At 39.1% G+C, this 18449-nt stretch overlaps 1 protein-coding gene across 1 annotated transcript in view; it reads right to left on the minus strand.

The window, feature by feature from the left end:
• KCNH8 (potassium voltage-gated channel subfamily H member 8) overlaps window positions 1–18449 on the minus strand; it is a 204338-nt gene that overhangs the window by 13434 nt on the left and 172455 nt on the right. The window contains exons 12-14 of the mRNA XM_054814283.1: window positions 9806–9844; window positions 7524–7879; window positions 379–485 (exon numbers count right to left, since the gene is read on the minus strand). Coding sequence (XP_054670258.1) covers window positions 379–485; window positions 7524–7879; window positions 9806–9844 — 502 coding nt within the window. The remainder of the gene's footprint in view (window positions 1–378; window positions 486–7523; window positions 7880–9805; window positions 9845–18449) is intronic.

Here is an 18449-nt window from a genome sequence, read left to right on the forward strand (position 1 = left end):
TTGTTTTTATTTGGTATTATAATGTTTTTATGTTAAATTTTGTCCCTGTGTTTAGTATTTTCCATTCCCAAAGGTTTGGGAGCGTGAGGCTCCTGGCTGATCCTACAGTACTGCTGGTAAAATATAATGCATGAAAATACAGTACTCTTTGCAAGCTATTTTATCATCACTGTCTGTTAGCAGGAAAATGACAAATGGCCTTTGGGACCCTGTTGTATTTTTCAAAAGTACCAATTGTGGTACTGAAATGGTACTGAAAGTACAGATACAAGTTAAATCCGTTTATGCCACTTCTCAGAATTGAAGAAACAAAGGGGAACAAAAAGCAGTTATGAAAACTGTTTTCTCTAAAGAGTGATTTTCCCAGGCAAAACTCACCTCCAATTGTAGGAGATAACCTGGATTCCTGCCTGAGCTGATCAGAGCTGAAGTCAAAGGTTTGGCTTTCCTCATTATGGTTTCCATCTTCAATCCCATCAACAATTCTGTTGAGAAAAATCGGCGTGAAGGAGCAGTTTCATAAACAGTTTCATAAACATCACATTCATAATTGTGTTGTCAAAATTACTCCTAAAGGGCACATTTTTAAGCAATGGTAAATTTTGCACAACATTGTTTAGAGAAAAGTAAAAACTATTATATTGGTATAACTTCTTGAGTCACTAAAGATTAAACTTACTGTTAGAGGAAGTAATGCGAGGCGAGATGTAATTAACTGGTTTCAAAATTTTTATTACTTCTGCTGTATACTGCAGTATATTCTGGGCACTAACAAAACCATTATTGAATATAGTTTGCTTTTCATATCTAAAGTAATCTGTTGCCATTTTTTCTTCTACACAAAGATGCTTGACTATGCTCTTGTGAAGTTTAGATCTCCCTGCACATAACAGTCAGGCTCTTATATTAGGCTTACTTAGGCAGAGCCTAAGCCTGAACATGATATATTTATGAAAGTGTCGTGGTTTAGGCCCAGCCGGTAGCTGGGTGCCACGCGGCCGCTCACTCACCCCTCCCCCAGCGGGATGGGAGAGGAGAAGTCTAACAAAAGGCTTGGGTCGAGATAAGGACAGGGGGAGATCACTCACTAATTACCGTCAGGAGCAAAACAGACTGAATGTAGAGAGGAGATTCATCTAATTTATTACTAGGCAAAACAGAGTAGAGCAATGAGAAAATACAATCAAGTCTTAAAACACCTCCCCCCACCCCTCCCATCTTCTCGGGCTCAACTTCACTCCCGGCTTCAACCTCCTCCCCCTCAGCGGCACAAGGGGGGCAGGGAATGGGCGTTGCGGTCAGTTCAGCACACATTGTCTCTGCCGCTTCTTTGTCCTCAGGGGGAGGACTCCTCTCAACATTCCCCTGCTCCAACATGGAGTCTCTCCCACGGGCTACAGTCCTTCACGAACTGCTCCAGCGTAGTCTCTCCCACAGGGTGCAGACCTTCAGGAGCAGACTGCTCCAGCGTGGGGTCTCTCCCACAGGGTGCAGACCTTCAGGAGCAGACTGCTCCAGCGTGGGGTCCCTCCCACAGGGTCACAAGTCCTGCCAGCAAACCTGCCCTGGCGTGGGCTCCCCTCTTCGCGGGTCTACCGGTCCGGCCCGGACTTGCTCCAGCGTGGGCTTCCCACGGGCCACAGCCTCCTTCAGGTGCCTCCACCTGCTCCAGCGTGGGGTCCTCCACGGGCTGCAGGTAGAATCTCTACACCCCCTCATCCTTCCTCCATGGGCTGCAGGGGGACAGCCTGCCTCACCATGGTTTTCACCACGGGCTGCAGGGGGATCTTTGCTCTGGTGTCTGGAGCACCTCCTCCCCCTCCTTCCTCACTGACCTTAGTGTCTGCAGAGTTTCTTACATCTTCTCGCTCCTCTCTCTGGTTGCAAAAAACTTACTTTAACTCCTTTGTTTTCCTTCTTAAATATGTTATCACAGAGGCGCTGATTGGCTTGGCCTTGGCCAGGGGCGGATCCATCTTGGAGCCGGCTGGCATTGGCTCCATCAGACACAGGGGAAGCTTCTAGCAGCTTCTCACAGAAGCCACCCCTGTAGCCCCTCCCGCTACCAAAACCTTGCCACACAAAACCCAACACATTCCACCCCTCGCCTCTGTGAATCACATATTTAAGAATTATCATTAAAATATACATTCAACACAAAAAATTCACAAACAGTAATCACATTACAAAGAAAAAAAAAAGAATTCCCCACACCAAAATCAAAACATGGAATCCACCTCTCGTCCCTTCACCACTATTTCATTCTCAAACTACATTCAGTTCATGTTTTGCTCCTTACCTCTTCCAATTACTATCCTTATCTCGAGCCCCACGTTGGGCGCCAAAAAAGGACTGTCGTGGTTTAGGCCCAGCCGGTAGCTGGGTGCCACGCGGCCGCTCACTCACCCCTCCCCCAGCGGGATGGGAGAGGAGAAGTCTAACAAAAGGCTTGGGTCGAGATAAGGACAGGGGGAGATCACTCACTAATTACCGTCAGGAGCAAAACAGACTGAATGTAGAGAGGAGATTCATCTAATTTATTACTAGGCAAAACAGAGTAGAGCAATGAGAAAATACAATCAAGTCTTAAAACACCTCCCCCCACCCCTCCCATCTTCTCGGGCTCAACTTCACTCCCGGCTTCAACCTCCTCCCCCTCAGCGGCACAAGGGGGGCAGGGAATGGGGGTTGCGGTCAGTTCAGCACACATTGTCTCTGCCGCTTCTTTGTCCTCAGGGGGAGGACTCCTCTCAACATTCCCCTGCTCCAACATGGAGTCTCTCCCACGGGCTACAGTCCTTCACGAACTGCTCCAGCGTAGTCTCTCCCACAGGGTGCAGACCTTCAGGAGCAGACTGCTCCAGCGTGGGGTCTCTCCCACAGGGTGCAGACCTTCAGGAGCAGACTGCTCCAGCGTGGGGTCCCTCCCACAGGGTCACAAGTCCTGCCAGCAAACCTGCCCTGGCGTGGGCTCCCCTCTTCGCGGGTCTACCGGTCCGGCCCGGACTTGCTCCAGCGTGGGCTTCCCACGGGCCACAGCCTCCTTCAGGTGCCTCCACCTGCTCCAGCGTGGGGTCCTCCACGGGCTGCAGGTGGAATCTCTACACCCCCTCATCCTTCCTCCATGGGCTGCAGGGGGACAGCCTGCCTCACCATGGTTTTCACCACGGGCTGCAGGGGGATCTTTGCTCTGGTGTCTGGAGCACCTCCTCCCCCTCCTTCCTCACTGACCTTAGTGTCTGCAGAGTTTCTTACATCTTCTCGCTCCTCTCTCTGGTTGCAAAAAACTTACTTTAACTCCTTTGTTTTCCTTCTTAAATATGTTATCACAGAGGCGCTGATTGGCTTGGCCTTGGCCAGGGGCGGATCCATCTTGGAGCCGGCTGGCATTGGCTCCATCAGACACAGGGGAAGCTTCTAGCAGCTTCTCACAGAAGCCACCCCTGTAGCCCCTCCCGCTACCAAAACCTTGCCACACAAAACCCAACACAGAAAGCGTCTCTGTAAACCACAGTTAAAAGTGTTGCTGCCATGCAAATAGCTATTCTCAAATTTGATTAAAACTAGCTAGCTCAGGCAGAGCAATCTTGTTTGCAAATTGGGTATAGGAAGATTTGTAGACCGGCCTGCAATGTCCCAGTTACATTAGTATTGGTATTGGATCTAGCTACTAGAAAAGACATTTTTATTGGTTATTTCTACTCATGCATTGCAGCTGACCTTCAGTTTGCAGTGTCAAGAAATTCAAAGAAAAAAAAAAAGCAGCATTTTGTATAACAATGAAATGCTGCATACAAAGAATAGAAACCTGGCATCAGTTGGAGGAATAAATACACACTATTAAAAATATATAATTATAAATATTTTTTGTTCTCATTTATAATAAATTATGCAATAAAGTTTTTGGTTTAAAGTCAATGAAAGTGATTCAGAAAACTGCCAATTGTCAAATGTGGAACATCAATTTCTTGTTTTGTCCAGGCACAAGATTCAGAATTTGTCTTACAGTAGGCAGATTAGTTAAATACCAATCTGGAAGGGCTAAAGCATACAGTTCTTGGCCTCTCAGTCAATGGTGATAACTTTGTGATGACAGGAATTAGACTTTTCATCTAATAAGGACATTCTCAAGCAAACCTCTTGACTGAAAATATTTGGAGAAAGGAAGAACAGACAATACAGAGATATCTGTGATGGATTTGGCTTGAAAGACCGATGTAACTTAGAGCTCTGTGCACATACCATATATTCTCGTCCTTCTTGGCTCATCATGGGGGGTTTAGGGCTCTCTGCCGTGTCTGAGTGTTCATGATGCCAGCTGTATGTTACTAGACTTCACTCTAATCTTAACCAGTCTCTGGGAGGAGAAGAGACTCAAGTGTAGTGCTTGAGCTGCTCTGGCCTATACTGTTATCTGCAGCTCAAAACCTGAATGATTACTTTGTTTGAAATTTGCTATAAAACCTATTTAATGTCATCTGGCCTCACTGCTTCAAAAAGCAAATTTTAAAACTCCAATACCCCTTTTGTAGAGATTTCTAATTATATAAAATGGTAACATTTTAACTGCCTTTAAAGCACACAGGGGAAAAGCTACTCAGACGTGACTTGGAATGTATAGACGCTATATTCTTTACAGTGTTTAAAGATTCAGACTAAAAAGAAACCATATTAGCAAAACCAGATAGTTCTGGAGAGCCAAGAGACAGACCTCTATGAGGCAAATATGTAATGGGCAAGATGCTTACTCATATACAAGGAACTGGCTGTGGACCAACATAATCTAGTGAGTTGAAAACATGAGAGAACAAAAGTAATCAGTAAGGCTCAACCCTTTCTGAATTAGCTATTGTACAGCCCTGAGTTTTCTCCTGAAGCCAGACACCTCCACTCCTAGAAGCCAAAGAGTCAGAAAAGATTAGCGTGTGACCTCTTCTATCCAGTTGATCAGGGCTAGAGTGCACTTGTCCATGTGTGTCTGAGGAGATTCAAATGCATAAATGCAGGGACTGCCTTTATTATCACTTATACTTTCTTCCTTTTGATGTTCTCCTCCATAGGCTGTACCCAAAAAGTGATTGGGAAGACTATGACCGTATCCTAGAAGTTAGGATGTTGGCTTCTATTCCTTGCACCAAGAACTATTTAAATATTTTACCCAGTCTCTGTGCTTTATTGCCTTCACTGTGGTGTGCAAGAAAAGAACCGGAAGCACCCGTGAAGAGCAGTGGTTGGCTTACTCTAGGGAGCATCCGTGGAAAAAAAGTTTCTTAAGCAGACAAAGTATATTCTCTTGACAAAGTGTGGTTATACACCTCACAACTGCACTGCCTTCCCCTTACTCTGCTGTCCAACAGCAAACAAAAGTGAGGATCTTAATTAAGATCTTATTTTCTCTTTAATGCTTGCTAATAAATGTTTAAGGCTCTTTTTAAAGTGGTTTTAACTTGGTGGTTTAAATGTTCTAATAATATAAACTCATTCTGGGAAATGATATGAAAGTGTTTTGGCTGGAAAACAAAGTCTGAAAAACACATACGTCTTGGGCCAATTTTCCAGCCTATTAACAGGATTATTCTGCAGTTATAAAATTATGAATGGAAATAGGAAATAATAATAAATGTAAAAATACTTGTTTCACATTTGCTCTTGCAGCCTTGGGTACCAATGTCTGGCTGCATATGTTCAGAACAATAATAAGGAAGATTATATTTCAGCAGAAAATATGAAAGGTAGCTTTTCCCTGTATTATCACTTGTTATGCAAATAATAATGACCTTTACTCATAACTGACCTGAATCAAATTCATATGAGATCTATGAAAGAAATGAGAAAATATCCACTATGCATTTCAATTTTGCTAGTGTAGAAGCTGGTTTTCCACACATTATCTTCCCCTATATTGATAAAACTAAAATAGGTTTGTATCCTGCTCCTATTTGAAATGTAACTGTATCAATCCAATATATGATGAGGGGGAAAGATTCTTATATAGTCGTCCAAGTTCTTTTTATGATTGCATGCTTGGGGACTGGCGCCTTGACAGAGCGCTGAACAAATATTGATCACTCTGTGGCTATTTCACATTTGCAATGGCAAGTTGCTGAAACTACCAGTCTGACTCTCATGAGCAAAGGTTCTTGAACATGTAAATAAAATAAAAAAGTTCCTGAGCACGTAAAATGCTTCAAATTATAGAAACCAAAACTTGAACTGGAAGATCAACGGCTGCAGCTCCTCATATGTGAAAAAGCGATTGTGATATCTGTAAAGAACTAATCCCAAAACTCTTGGTTAATAGTTAACTATTATGTTGCAGCAATTTAGAAATAAGATATATAAATCACCTTATAAGTAGCAAACAAGTACAAAATTAAAATATTTAAAGTTATACACTAATAATACCAAAATAAACTATTATATGACTGTTTATGTCAAAAGTCACAGCAAACCAGATTTTCTCAACTCCCCTTTTACTCTCTACATAACTTGTATTATCAGGTTTCCTTTCTCTAATGTAAAAACCCTAAACATTTTCTAAAATTGCTAGGCAATATTTTTCCATTATAGTCCTCTACTCCAGTAATTTTTGTATTTGCACAGTTATGCTATATTATCATCTACTTGCTTTTTAAATTGCTGTCTCTCTGATGGACTCAGAATGTTTCACAGTGCTATTCTGGGAATGCATATTATTATAGATGGACAAAGTGATACTATAAAGCCAGACTATTCAAATAGCAATTTTCATAATTGCTCAATACTTTCCCTTTTTACTGGTAGAAATACTTTATTTCACAATAAAGTTCTAAAGTCATAACATTCTGCATAGTGTGTAATAGTTCCTACAATAAGAGGACTTTTCCTTCTCTGTCGGTGTTGTGGCATAAACCCAGCCAGTAACTAAGCACCGCGTAGCTGCTCGCTCACCTCTCCCAAGGGGAGGGGGAGGAGAATGGAAAAAACCCAACTTCGTGGGTTGAGATAAAGACAGTTTAATAGGACAACAAAGGAAGATAATAATAAAAATAATAAATACGTATATAAACAAATGATGTACCAAGTGATGCTCACCACATGCAGAAACAAAAAAAAACCCAAAACCCTGAAGCCCAGTCTGTTTCTGAGCAGCGATCCCACCTCCCGACTAGCTTCCCCAGTTACATATGGAGCATGACGTTGTATGGTAGGGAACATCCCTTTGGCCAGTCTGGGTCAGCATCTTGTGTACCTGGCAGGGCATGAGAAACTGAAAAGTCCTTGACTTCGTGTAAGCACTACAACTGCCTAGCAACAACTAAAACCGTCAGTGTGTTATCAACATTATTCTCATACTAAATCTAAAGCACCGCACTATACCAGCTATGAGAAAGAAAATTAATTCTGTCTCAGCTGAAACCAGGACAGTGGGATGAACAAAACTACCAACTATTAAAGAAAAAGAAATGTTTTATAGTTACAATCATGATATTTTTAATAGGAGTTACATAATAGAGAAGAAAATAACTGTTCATAACTATTACCTTGGGCTCAGGTCAGGTGGACCACTAGTGGTCAGTGCTGAAAGGTGTAACTTAAGGTTTTTATCCTTCCTTCTGGAATAGTAATGGAGCTCTGTTTCATGTTTGGTTCTTGAGGGATTTGAACTGCAAGCACGGATGGGTGAATGAAAGGGGACTGTTCCTGAGGCCAACTGCTTCAAGTTTCTCCCTAGGTGGCTTTTATTGCTTCCGGCCTTCTTCTGCTGAGAGCAGTTTGTGCTTCTTGTATGGATTGGTGAAAGGGTGCTGCTTTCTTCTTCTCCCTCCTCGTCCTCATCTTCATCTTCCACAATTGAAGGGAGTCTCTTCTTTATATTTCCGTTTCCCTTGAGCTCTGTCTAAAATATTAGATAAAACATACTAACATAAAATTCAGAGCCTGGTGATGCATAAACATAATTTCTCCTGGTGTTTATTCTGGAACAAACCCAGATCTAGCACAGCTTTCATTACTCATTAGACATAGCTCTTTTGGAACTCTTCTATAGCTTCCCTCCTCAACTATGGCTATATGTGCATGAGAAAAAATACAAATTAAAAAAGATCACTAGCAACATATCCAGTCAACTCACTACAATATGTTTTGTTACCAAGAAAGGTTACTTGACTAGTTCTTACAAGCCATGTGCCATATGTACACTTGAGTAGATTAATCTTGTTTTACTGAAGCATTATTTCTTTTGAATGTTACACTCTCAGACTCCTGGTGGACCAAGGGAAAGAACTGAGGCTGGTAAAACATATAATTCCACATTTTCATATGGAACCATTTATGTGAGTGGTGGTGGTTGTGGTGAGGCACTGGAACAGGTTGCCCAGAGAAGTTGTGGATGCCCCATCCCTGGAAGTGTTCAAGGCCCAGGTTGGATGGGGCTTTGGGCAATGTGGTCTAGTGGAGGGTATCCCTGCCCGCAGCAGGGGGGTTGGAACTGGAGGATTTTTAAGGTCCATTCTAACCCAAACCATTCTATGATACGAATCTGTGATAATGTGTAAATAGCATTTACACCAGTTCAGCTCAAGCCCGAATGTCCTCTGTATCCTTCTTAGGAGTTGTAACTGAAACCACTGCTGGGATAATAGGCAGATTTTTCAGTTTATACAAAGTCCTGTTAGTACAGCAGTGGTGTGACAGTGTCAGCTTGAGAGCTGAGTGATTGAAAAGCAGAGCTACATGGGTTTTGAGGGAAAAAAAAGCAATTTGAATGCTTGATGTTGGAACCAAGGCAATTTAGAGGCAACATAGGCCTGGGTTCTGTACTTTATGTATTGTGTAAGAGAACAATGTATTGTTTATTATTGTTTCATGGTAACAAAACACACTGGTCATGAGTGCTGAGATATGCCAACATGAGCTCATGTGAGGATCAGGCCATAACTCCAAATAGTTCCATTTATTCCTGTGATACAACTTTATTTATTAGTAGTAAGCGAATGGACTAAGGCAGAATCATGTTCCAGGTCAAATTAACAAACTCCACACATCCCAGTGAACAGAACAGCCAAATGCAACTTCATGGTTTCAGAAAAGGTTGCTATTCTTATTTTTTAAGGTTACTCCTCTTAATCAAGCTTGATTAAGGCACTGTTAGCTTTAGATAGAAAACCTCGGATGAACTTATGTATTCAAATTTCCCATAATCATGCCAAGTAAAATTGACTGGGTGGAAATACAGTTTTGGGGAATTTATCTAAATGTTCTAAACCCCTGTTAGTATCTGTCTAAATGTTTTGCAGTGTGAGTTTAATTTTGCTGTGTGCTACAGCACACTTTCATTGAGTGAATGCTTTTGTCTCAGTATACATAGACAGATTTAGTGAACTAGGTTCTTTCTGAGACGTAGGAAAAGGTAAGAATTTAAAACAGTGGCAAAAGACCTGCCTATATAAAATATAATAGCCTTTTTATCAACCACAATAGTCATCTGAAGGCTGTCATGATGATCAAATTGTACAGGACTTGGCACTGATGCAGCCTGTACTCTACAGAGAATGAGTGTTACCCATACTCAGAACTTTGGCTTGGGTAACCATGTATTTAAAATGCAGGTGCTATAGTGGGATATCCAAATCCAGCAGCTGAAAGAAAAGATCATAAGCTGTTACTCATAAAATGGACAGTGGCAGAACTATCCGCAGATGCTATTTAAAGTCTCATTCTGAAACCACAGAAGTCAGTTGGAGTTTTTCCAGCTTTGCTCTGGCCATAACTGTGTGCATGTTTCAAAATCAAGCTTGGCATATTTGAAATGTGAGTAACATACCTGAGATAGCGTAGACTTGTTTGATAATTTTGATATTACCTGAAAAAAACAAAACAAAACAAAAAAGTAGCAAATACGTGCATCTGCACAGTATTGGCCTCCAAGAGCATACAAACATCTAAACCAAAACATTTATGTTGATACAAGAAAAGAATCTCATGATAAAACATCTGTATTAAATCAAATGGTGACATAGTGCTGAACTAAGGACACTCCTTGGAAACAGATGCTCTGAGGGAAAAAAAAAAAAAGTTTTATTTTTATTAAAAAGATAGTTCCTGCAAAAATAACATTTTACTTCAACAAAAAGTTGGGTCAAAGCTCCAAATCTGAATGAATGTGAATGAATGTAGATGGGTGAATATATGCCTGGTGGATTTCAGTGCTGGTTTGATGGAATTCCATGCAGGTACAGGGCTCTGCTTTGGCCCTACCTCTTTGTTGCTTTAGCTCCTGTGCCAGCCTAGTCCTTAGATGTAGATGATCTAACTAACTGTAGCATCTCTGAGGAATTTTCAAAGGCAGTGATGGGACTGAAGCAAGTAGGACCGATATAATCCTGAGGGAGATACATGCCTAACAGCTATTCAAGGCCATGATATTTTCCCTTCTTGGATAAAACAGAAAGCAAAACGAAAGGAAAAGAAAACAAAAAAAATCATGCAAGTTTAATGTGCAACTACTTCTAATAAAATCCACTGGAACTGCCGAATATTGTCTATTATGAATATTCTATTGTTTGTTTTAATGTCCACACTTTGAGCATGGGCAAGTCTCTGACAGCCTACATGCTGGAAAATTTCAGTCTGCCAGGTAGAATTTTCAGAAGTGATTTTCAGCTTTCCTAAAACCACATGTCAAGATTAAAAGTGCTTAACACCCATCAATTTTAAATTTGTAGCATCAGTTTATTTTTCTCCAAACTCAGGTAGAAGAAGTTAAGCCTTTCTGGAAGTCATTTGGACTTCTCAGTTTGTTGATAAAAGTCTTCAGAATTCCTAAATACACAAATTTTAGGCACAGATTTGGAAAAAATAATTGTGGGGTCTTTCTTTCTTTCTTTCTTTCTTTCTTTCTTTCTTTTTTTTTTTTTTTTTTTTTTTCCCCTTCATAAGTCTTTCAGGTTAACCTGAAAACTGTTTTGTAGTTGCTCATAAAAGTGAGGATACTAATAGTGGTAGAATGTACAAATACACAATATTTAAATTTGCGTAAGCAGAAAACTTACTCCACAACAGCCAAGCAGGTGTATCAATAAATTTAGCAATAACACTCTAATAACTGCCAGACAGAACAACTGCAATAATTAGGTTATGTAAATAAAATCATTGCTGTTTTCTTCCTGAGTTAGATAAAGTACTAGATGATATTAGCAGAGGACGAGATCTCAGATACTGAAGTCTCCTGGCTTGCACTGTAATCTGTGCCAATTGAAGAAACACCATCTCCTTCAAGATTCAGGAGAACAGGAAACCAGAAATGTACTAAAATATTAAAGTCAGAATTAGGAAGTACTAATGGCCCACTTTGCACATATGTTTGAGAAGATTAATTTACAATAGTGCCCAGAATTTGAGGACATCAGTTTGCTTGGCTTCCAGGCACAGGTGCAGTATGAATGTTAAATAGCAGCCTTAATTAAAACTCCAAGCCAAGCCCAAACATTAGCAGCTTCACAAAAAAAGATCTAAGAAAGTATGAATTTGCCTGCTGAAGGCTTTAGGAGTGACTTATTGTTTGTAGTTGGTAATGAGGGTGAAGATTTCTCCTCACTTTTTTTTTTTTTTTTTGGTCTCCTGAGCACATGTTAATCTTGATTGTACATCTTGAAAACAGGGACAAAGCAATCATTATATGGGTGTCTCCTAGATGTCCTGGTGGTGTTTCCCAAAGCTCTGCTGGAGTCTTTCAGCTGGGTTGGGCTTTCAGCTCCATGACCAGTTGGGAGCACTGCCCGCCGGCTGCCAGGACTGCTCTCCCCAGTGCCCATCAAGACGGCAGCCACGGCCACCCATCGATCCTCCTCCGCTCTCGGCGTTACCCTTACTGGTCGCTGCAGCAGGGAGAAACTGGCTGCAGTTTTAGACTGGATAAATTGATACTTTTGGAAAAACTCTGGACCTATAAACTATTTTTTTCCATAGCACAGAAACCACAGTAGAGTGTTGTAATTGCTTCTGTATTAATACACTGCGGCCATGTTTATTGCTTGTAGCTTTGAACACTGTATCTTGCAGACATAAAACAGGGGCCTGGACTTTATGGCTTGGTAGTTGAAAGTTGGTAAAAGAAACTATAATTAATCTGTGACCAGAGAGAATTCTCAAGAGTTTGGCTTTTAAACCTCCTCCAGCAATTCCCTTCTCTTTCTCCTTGCAAAAATACCATTCTCAAAGAGAAAAAGGAAAGATAAACACAAGAACACAGAAAAAGTCGGTCAAAGGGCAGTAAATTTAAAGACCTCACCATGCACACAGCTTTATCTCTGTAAAAATGTAGTATCAGAATAAGTAATTATGAAGTTCTGTCCTAGTTTCTGATCTGCTAAAACCTTTTATTTAGGGGAACACACTGGTGTAGTCTCCTATAAAATGCTTTTTTTTCTTATGCAAAAAGAAAGAGGATGCAAAATAGCTCATATTCTAGACTTTAAAATGAAATACAACTCTTAAAGGATACAGGCTGCTGAAAGAAAAACATGGGTATTTCCCATGCTGTGCATTAGGAAAAAAACAAAAAGGCTGATGTTAGCATGAGTCGTGTGAAATACTGTCAAAGGGTCTAATTCAATTTTTAATTTCAGCTCTGGTGTCTCTTTATGTGTTGTAAAACCAGCTATTAAATTTAATTTCACAAAATAAAACAATAATAGATCATGTACCAAAAGCAGACTCATATCAAATTCTTTCATGTACATAATCTCAAATCTGTAGTCTTGTAATTGTTTAATATTTTAATATATAGAGTTTATAATTTGGTAATCTCTATTATTGCTTATGATAAGCACAAAAAGAACATTTCTCCAACTCAAAACAGTGGTGGTTTGCTGTCAAAAGCCAGTGATCTGAAGATTTTTCCAGGGTCAAGAGACAGTAGTCTTTTACAGAAGAATCTCTACCAGGAATTGTGGCCAAACCAGCTAATTAGCTGTACAGTGATTCAAGATGAATTTAAATTATAAAACCCTAAAAAGAGAAATATAGTGATGCAGCTAAATTTGGGGTTAATACATTAAATATCCAGGTAAGTAAATTTGCACTTTTGGGCTCAAAAGAATGTTATCAGCTTTCACTGGCCTGATTCCTGTTGCCTTCCTGACAAGTAGGAACAAAAATAGAAACATAATTTTGCTGATTTGCTTGTAACTCTTGGGTCCTAAAATATATGAATAATTCTTTGTATCTGAGGAGTCAAAAGGATAAAATACACTTTCAGGAAAGGATTTGAAATCAAACTAGAATATTAATGTTCTTAGTCAGCATTTGGAAACAGGAAAAAACCATTTAGGAGCGTTGGGGGCATGGGGAAAAAAAAACAAGAACGCATGCCATATGTTCTATTCTTTGCAAATTTACTGTATGGTAATGGAAAAGATACAAATACGTAACAAGGGATTATTGTACCACTGAAAAGCTTAATGCCTTGCATGTGTTCAGGCCTCAGTTTTCCATAATCGGGAAATTTTTCAATGAAATGTCACAAGTCCTTTAAATCACAAAGGAGTCAATCATTTGCAAAGAGTTCGTAGGTTAGATATAATTGTTTTATATCTACATTTACTGAGCAATTTACCCTTTCTTCTTTTTCTTTTTTTTCTTTTTTTTATTTTTAAGACTGTCTATAGTTCATTGCCTTGTTCCTATATTTTCTCAGGTTTATTCTTATCTCTTTTCCTTGCTTAATGGAGAGATAAAGAAACATATTTTGTGGAAGCAGATGCTTTCAACATTCTCTGATCCTACTTACAGTATAGAGTCTGTTAAATTAGCAGCAAAAACTGAACAGCATATCCGTCACCAGTAGTTTATCCTAAGTGACCAACAACTGTCAATTGCCATGAACTCTGCAGTCTTCTGTTAAGTCCTTATCCTTATCATCATTCCTATCTTTTGAATAAATTATTGTAGCCTGTGAAGCTAGGACAAGTGGTCAATAACTGGCTGGCTGTGGTTAGCTTTGGACAATGTTTTTCTTTTTGCAAATTAATACTTTCTTGGATTCAAATTTCTCATATGAGCTTTTATATTTAGTATTAAAATTTTACTTTTCACATATTTCTTTAAAACTTGGACAAGTTCACTGTATTCATTTGCAACATTTTTTCAATTATACTTTGTTTTATTAACAATACAGAATTTGTTGCATTTTATGTTAAAAAGATAAAACATGTCATAGAAACGCTAACTGTTAGAAAACTAACCTCTCTGTCACTTGTTCCAAATAAAGAATCGAATAAATGGTAAATGTGGCTGGTATAATTTGGCAGTTTTACTTCTATATTCTGACTTCTCTCCCACCCCAAAACAGGAGGAAAAAATAGTGTCCCAAACTGCTCTGAACATATCTTTCATAGAAAACCTGTGCCAATAATCTTTTTTTAAAAATTAAGGAAGAGCTTTTCAATAAGGTCAAAAGAAGACAAAAGGAGGAATTGTTAAAATAGACAATAGACCTGACACTGACTGTACATTGCTCTGGCAGGTTGCATTTTTGGAAAAGTTTGCAGATTACTGGAGACAAAAGATATACTTTTTAATATTCCTACAGTTTGATTACAGTCACGTAAAGATTTACATAATATTAATAGAAGTTACAATGAATGCTAACAGCTTTCAAAGCAATAAAACTCAAAATTCTTCCCCTTGCTGAAAATACTCAGGTATACGCTTAACTTCACACAGGCTTGTAAATATTTTCAGGACTGGCCCTGTGGATTAATATGCAATTACGTGCCTCAACCTGAGGCTGTAGATACTGTGGAAGAGTTGCTTTTAAGTTTGTATTGTTAGCTTTATTATAAATGAAACTTCATGCTATTTTTTTTTTAATGTAAATACGTGTATCTAACTACAGAGAGGCTCTTGAAAAGAAAAGAGGAAGTGGATCTTGAAAAATATTCTCCCCAAAAAATGTATTACCTGCCAATTGCCTATTTCCAAGCATCCCCAATGTTGCCCAGCTGTTTTGCTAGCACTCAGAAGCCAGATCAGTGGGACTGGTGTTAATAAGAAGTGACTCACTGAGGACAGCAAAATATCTGCGGAGAATTTTTAAGAATGTCCAGCTTTCTCTGGGTTTCAGGGTAAAACTTACAAAGAAGAAGGCAGGGACAGGCATAATCTGTTACCTTATTTTAATTTTTTTTTTCTTCTCAGAAACATTTCTTCTAAATAATGATATTTTGCTTTTTTGGGTGGCAACTTGATCAGTAGATTAACCTCTAGTCAATTCTCCCAGAAGCAAAAAAAGGGCAAATTGAGCACACATCTGGCCCCTGGACATATTCAGACATAAAACTTTGGGGAAGACAGCAAATTTACAATAACTGTGACAGCCATTTGCATGATTTCACCTCAGGACAAAAAGTCATGCCCTGGCATGTGAAGATATCAGTAGAAGTCTAAATATATAACCTTGTTAAGTAAGAAAGCCATCATAATTTCCTTCCCCTGAGATGCAATTTGTGTTTTCTATATAGGCATAATACAGAAAAGCTGAGCACATATCTTTAGGGAGCTCTTGGCAGCTTTGTTATTCAAGAACTTCTGCGTAGGTGAGAAACTAAGACAACATGGACACACAATAAGTGAATCAAGTTGCTTCAGTTCTCAAAGTACCATGATATAAAACCAAAACCAGTGTCAGAGAAATCCAATATCTATTTTGCCGAAGGAATGAACATAGTGTGATTATCAATGGAGCCTGTTCCTGAATACTTACTATATATGCAGTACTGTATATACAGTGTATATGTATATACACACTATACGTATATATTTGTCAGTACAATCATGTTGTTATTTATCACAGGATTGAAAAAGTGATCTCTATGCCTGAGGTAGGTAGTAAATTTTCAGCAGAACTCTAGTTACACTTATATAGGTAGTTTCTATAGCTCTGGTTTTACTGAGTGAAGGTATAGATGAATAAAAAGAAAAAAATATGCTGATATATTTGGTTTTATATCAGTAAAATCTTAGACTGCATTTGTACATACATAATTTTTTGTTTTCATTTGTATATGCTTTCATATCTTGGAGCAGAGGGGTGGGTCTAGATGATCTCCAGAAGTCCCTTCCAACCTCAGCTATTCTACTATTCTATGATGTTTAAAAAAGTTGCACAAAAATTGCTGCCAGCTCAATAAAATTGAGAACACATACCTGTATCCATGTAGAATGCCTACTTGATTATAGACAATTTGCTCAAAGACTACATCATATTTAATTTCACACATTTCAGCATGTATGCTGAGGTTGTGATGACTCTGCACATGATATAAGAACTTTACCATATAAGCCAGTCTGACATTCTCATTGCATCTCAAGGTAGTCTGTGCCTTCAGAACTAAAGTGCTTATGGAATAAATTGTGGTATTATAATTTCCTTCTTAAATTAGTCTTACTTTACAAATAATAATGAAAATATAGATTGCCGTAAGAATGCTTCTAAATTTAAAGCCACTCTATGTTTGTTGCTATATCAATGCAAAATAAAAGCAATTATGAAAAAAAAATTCCACCCTCTAAATTCATACCATTTTAAGGTTAAGATATATTAGGATTAATTTTATTTTCCATTTTTTTCTAATGTAGAGACAAAGATAAAATACTAATATTGTAAAAGTTAAATTATCATGTTTCCTAAGGCACAGTGAAGCGTATTGGAAAAAGTTATAGTCTAGCATCCCTGTGTAATTAAAATAGAAATATGGTTAGATTCCAAGGCAATACTCTCTGAAAGTCAGGAGCATTTCCTGGCTAAAATTCTGTTTAACACAGTGTTTTATACCCTCCTTATACCACAGTCTAAAAACATCAGTAAGCTGCTTTGCTAGCCTGGATATTTTTTTTTTTCAACATGTAACCTTCTGGTTAAGCTTTATAATCTGATGCAGAATGCAATAATCCCAGGAAGTGAAATGAATGAGAATGGAGATTGTTCAAAATGACTCAAAAGCTAAAATTAGAAGTCAAATTTTGTCACTTATTTAAATATTTTAATTCTAATTACAATGAAAATTAATAGTATTTGTCAAGAAAGTGCTACAGTCCAATTGTGAAAATCCTTATTACATACATGCATTGAATAGTCTCATTATAAATAATGTATAACTAATAATCATAATTCCTCTCTCTTAACCCATTCACAAAAGTAAAATAGTGACCACAGGGGTAGGAATTTTGGGATGGGTCACATATATGCAACATATTCCCAGACAAAATTAAATGGGATATTTTCCTCTCGTCCCCTTTGGCCCCTTCCACATCTTGTGGGAGTCATCCTTACAGTCAATCATCTGTTTGTTTTAGGCATGAAATGGAAAAGACTTGCAAAAACACAAGAATTAATGAAAAAAATAATTAATCGAAAAGATGACATAAGTGCATCAATAAGTTGTGGTGGGGTGAATCTTCTAACTGGAAAATGACCACAAATCAGAATAAACTATTAGACAAAATCAGACAGTATAGGTGGCTGTGTGTCGTTATTTTCAAAAATATTAGAATGACTGAAGGCTAGAGAAATGAAACAGGAGCATACTAGCAAAAAAAAAAAAAAAAAATCTTCCAGTAAAGATACTAGGAAAGAAAATGAAAAGGCCACTAAGCCTGCAAGAGAAAAGGCATAGCAGTCTGTCCTTTCTGAATTACATGTTTCCTTATTGCATTATTTCTCAGCGGTGTACCACATTGAAGGATATATTAGAAACATGATAGTGAGATGATTATCTTGAGGGGTACCGGGTGAAGTGATGGCTCAGAGGCATCGCACATCACGCTCGCCCATGACTGCAAGTAAACAAGCTTTATGAGTTAGCAGCCAACAAAAAGGCGTGAAACGTGGCTCACGCTGTAGCTCCAGGTAAGCCCCGCTCCCATGCTGAGGGAAGGAGGTAATTGCCAGCTTGAGGGAGCGGAGGAAGGACTGACCGTACCACTGCACGGGGAGGAGGGCACTGCAGCACAGCCCGTTGTTTGAAACTAGCGTCCACCTTGAGTGGCCAAAGACCCATCAACACATGCTTAGCGTGATGAACACAGGTAGGAGCCCTGTGAAATATCAGGCAGAGAACTAGATGACAAAGCTTGTTCCCAAACTGCTTCTCATTCATTTAAAAATCAGAAAGGAAGCGTAAAGCAGGTGAAGTAACTGCTCTGGTTTTTTGCCAGTGGTCACGCCCTCCTACAGCTGCACAATTCTGTTACTCGTTCCATAGAAATACAGAAGTGGAGCTGTGTAAGTGAAGTTGTACAAGTGCTGCGTTGCTCAGCGATAGGGTAATTTATTCTGGGAAGAAGGAGAGTGAGAGAGAGAGAAGAAAAAAAAAAAAAAATCCAGGTGGTCCCAGAAGCATGAACAAAAAATCTGAGTAGCTTGTAAAGTGTGAAAGAGCCCTGAGCAGTGTGTCAGAGCAGCGCTG

Source organism: Grus americana, chromosome 2, assembly GCF_028858705.1.
Source record: "Grus americana isolate bGruAme1 chromosome 2, bGruAme1.mat, whole genome shotgun sequence".
Taxonomy (NCBI): Eukaryota; Metazoa; Chordata; class Aves; order Gruiformes; family Gruidae; genus Grus; species Grus americana.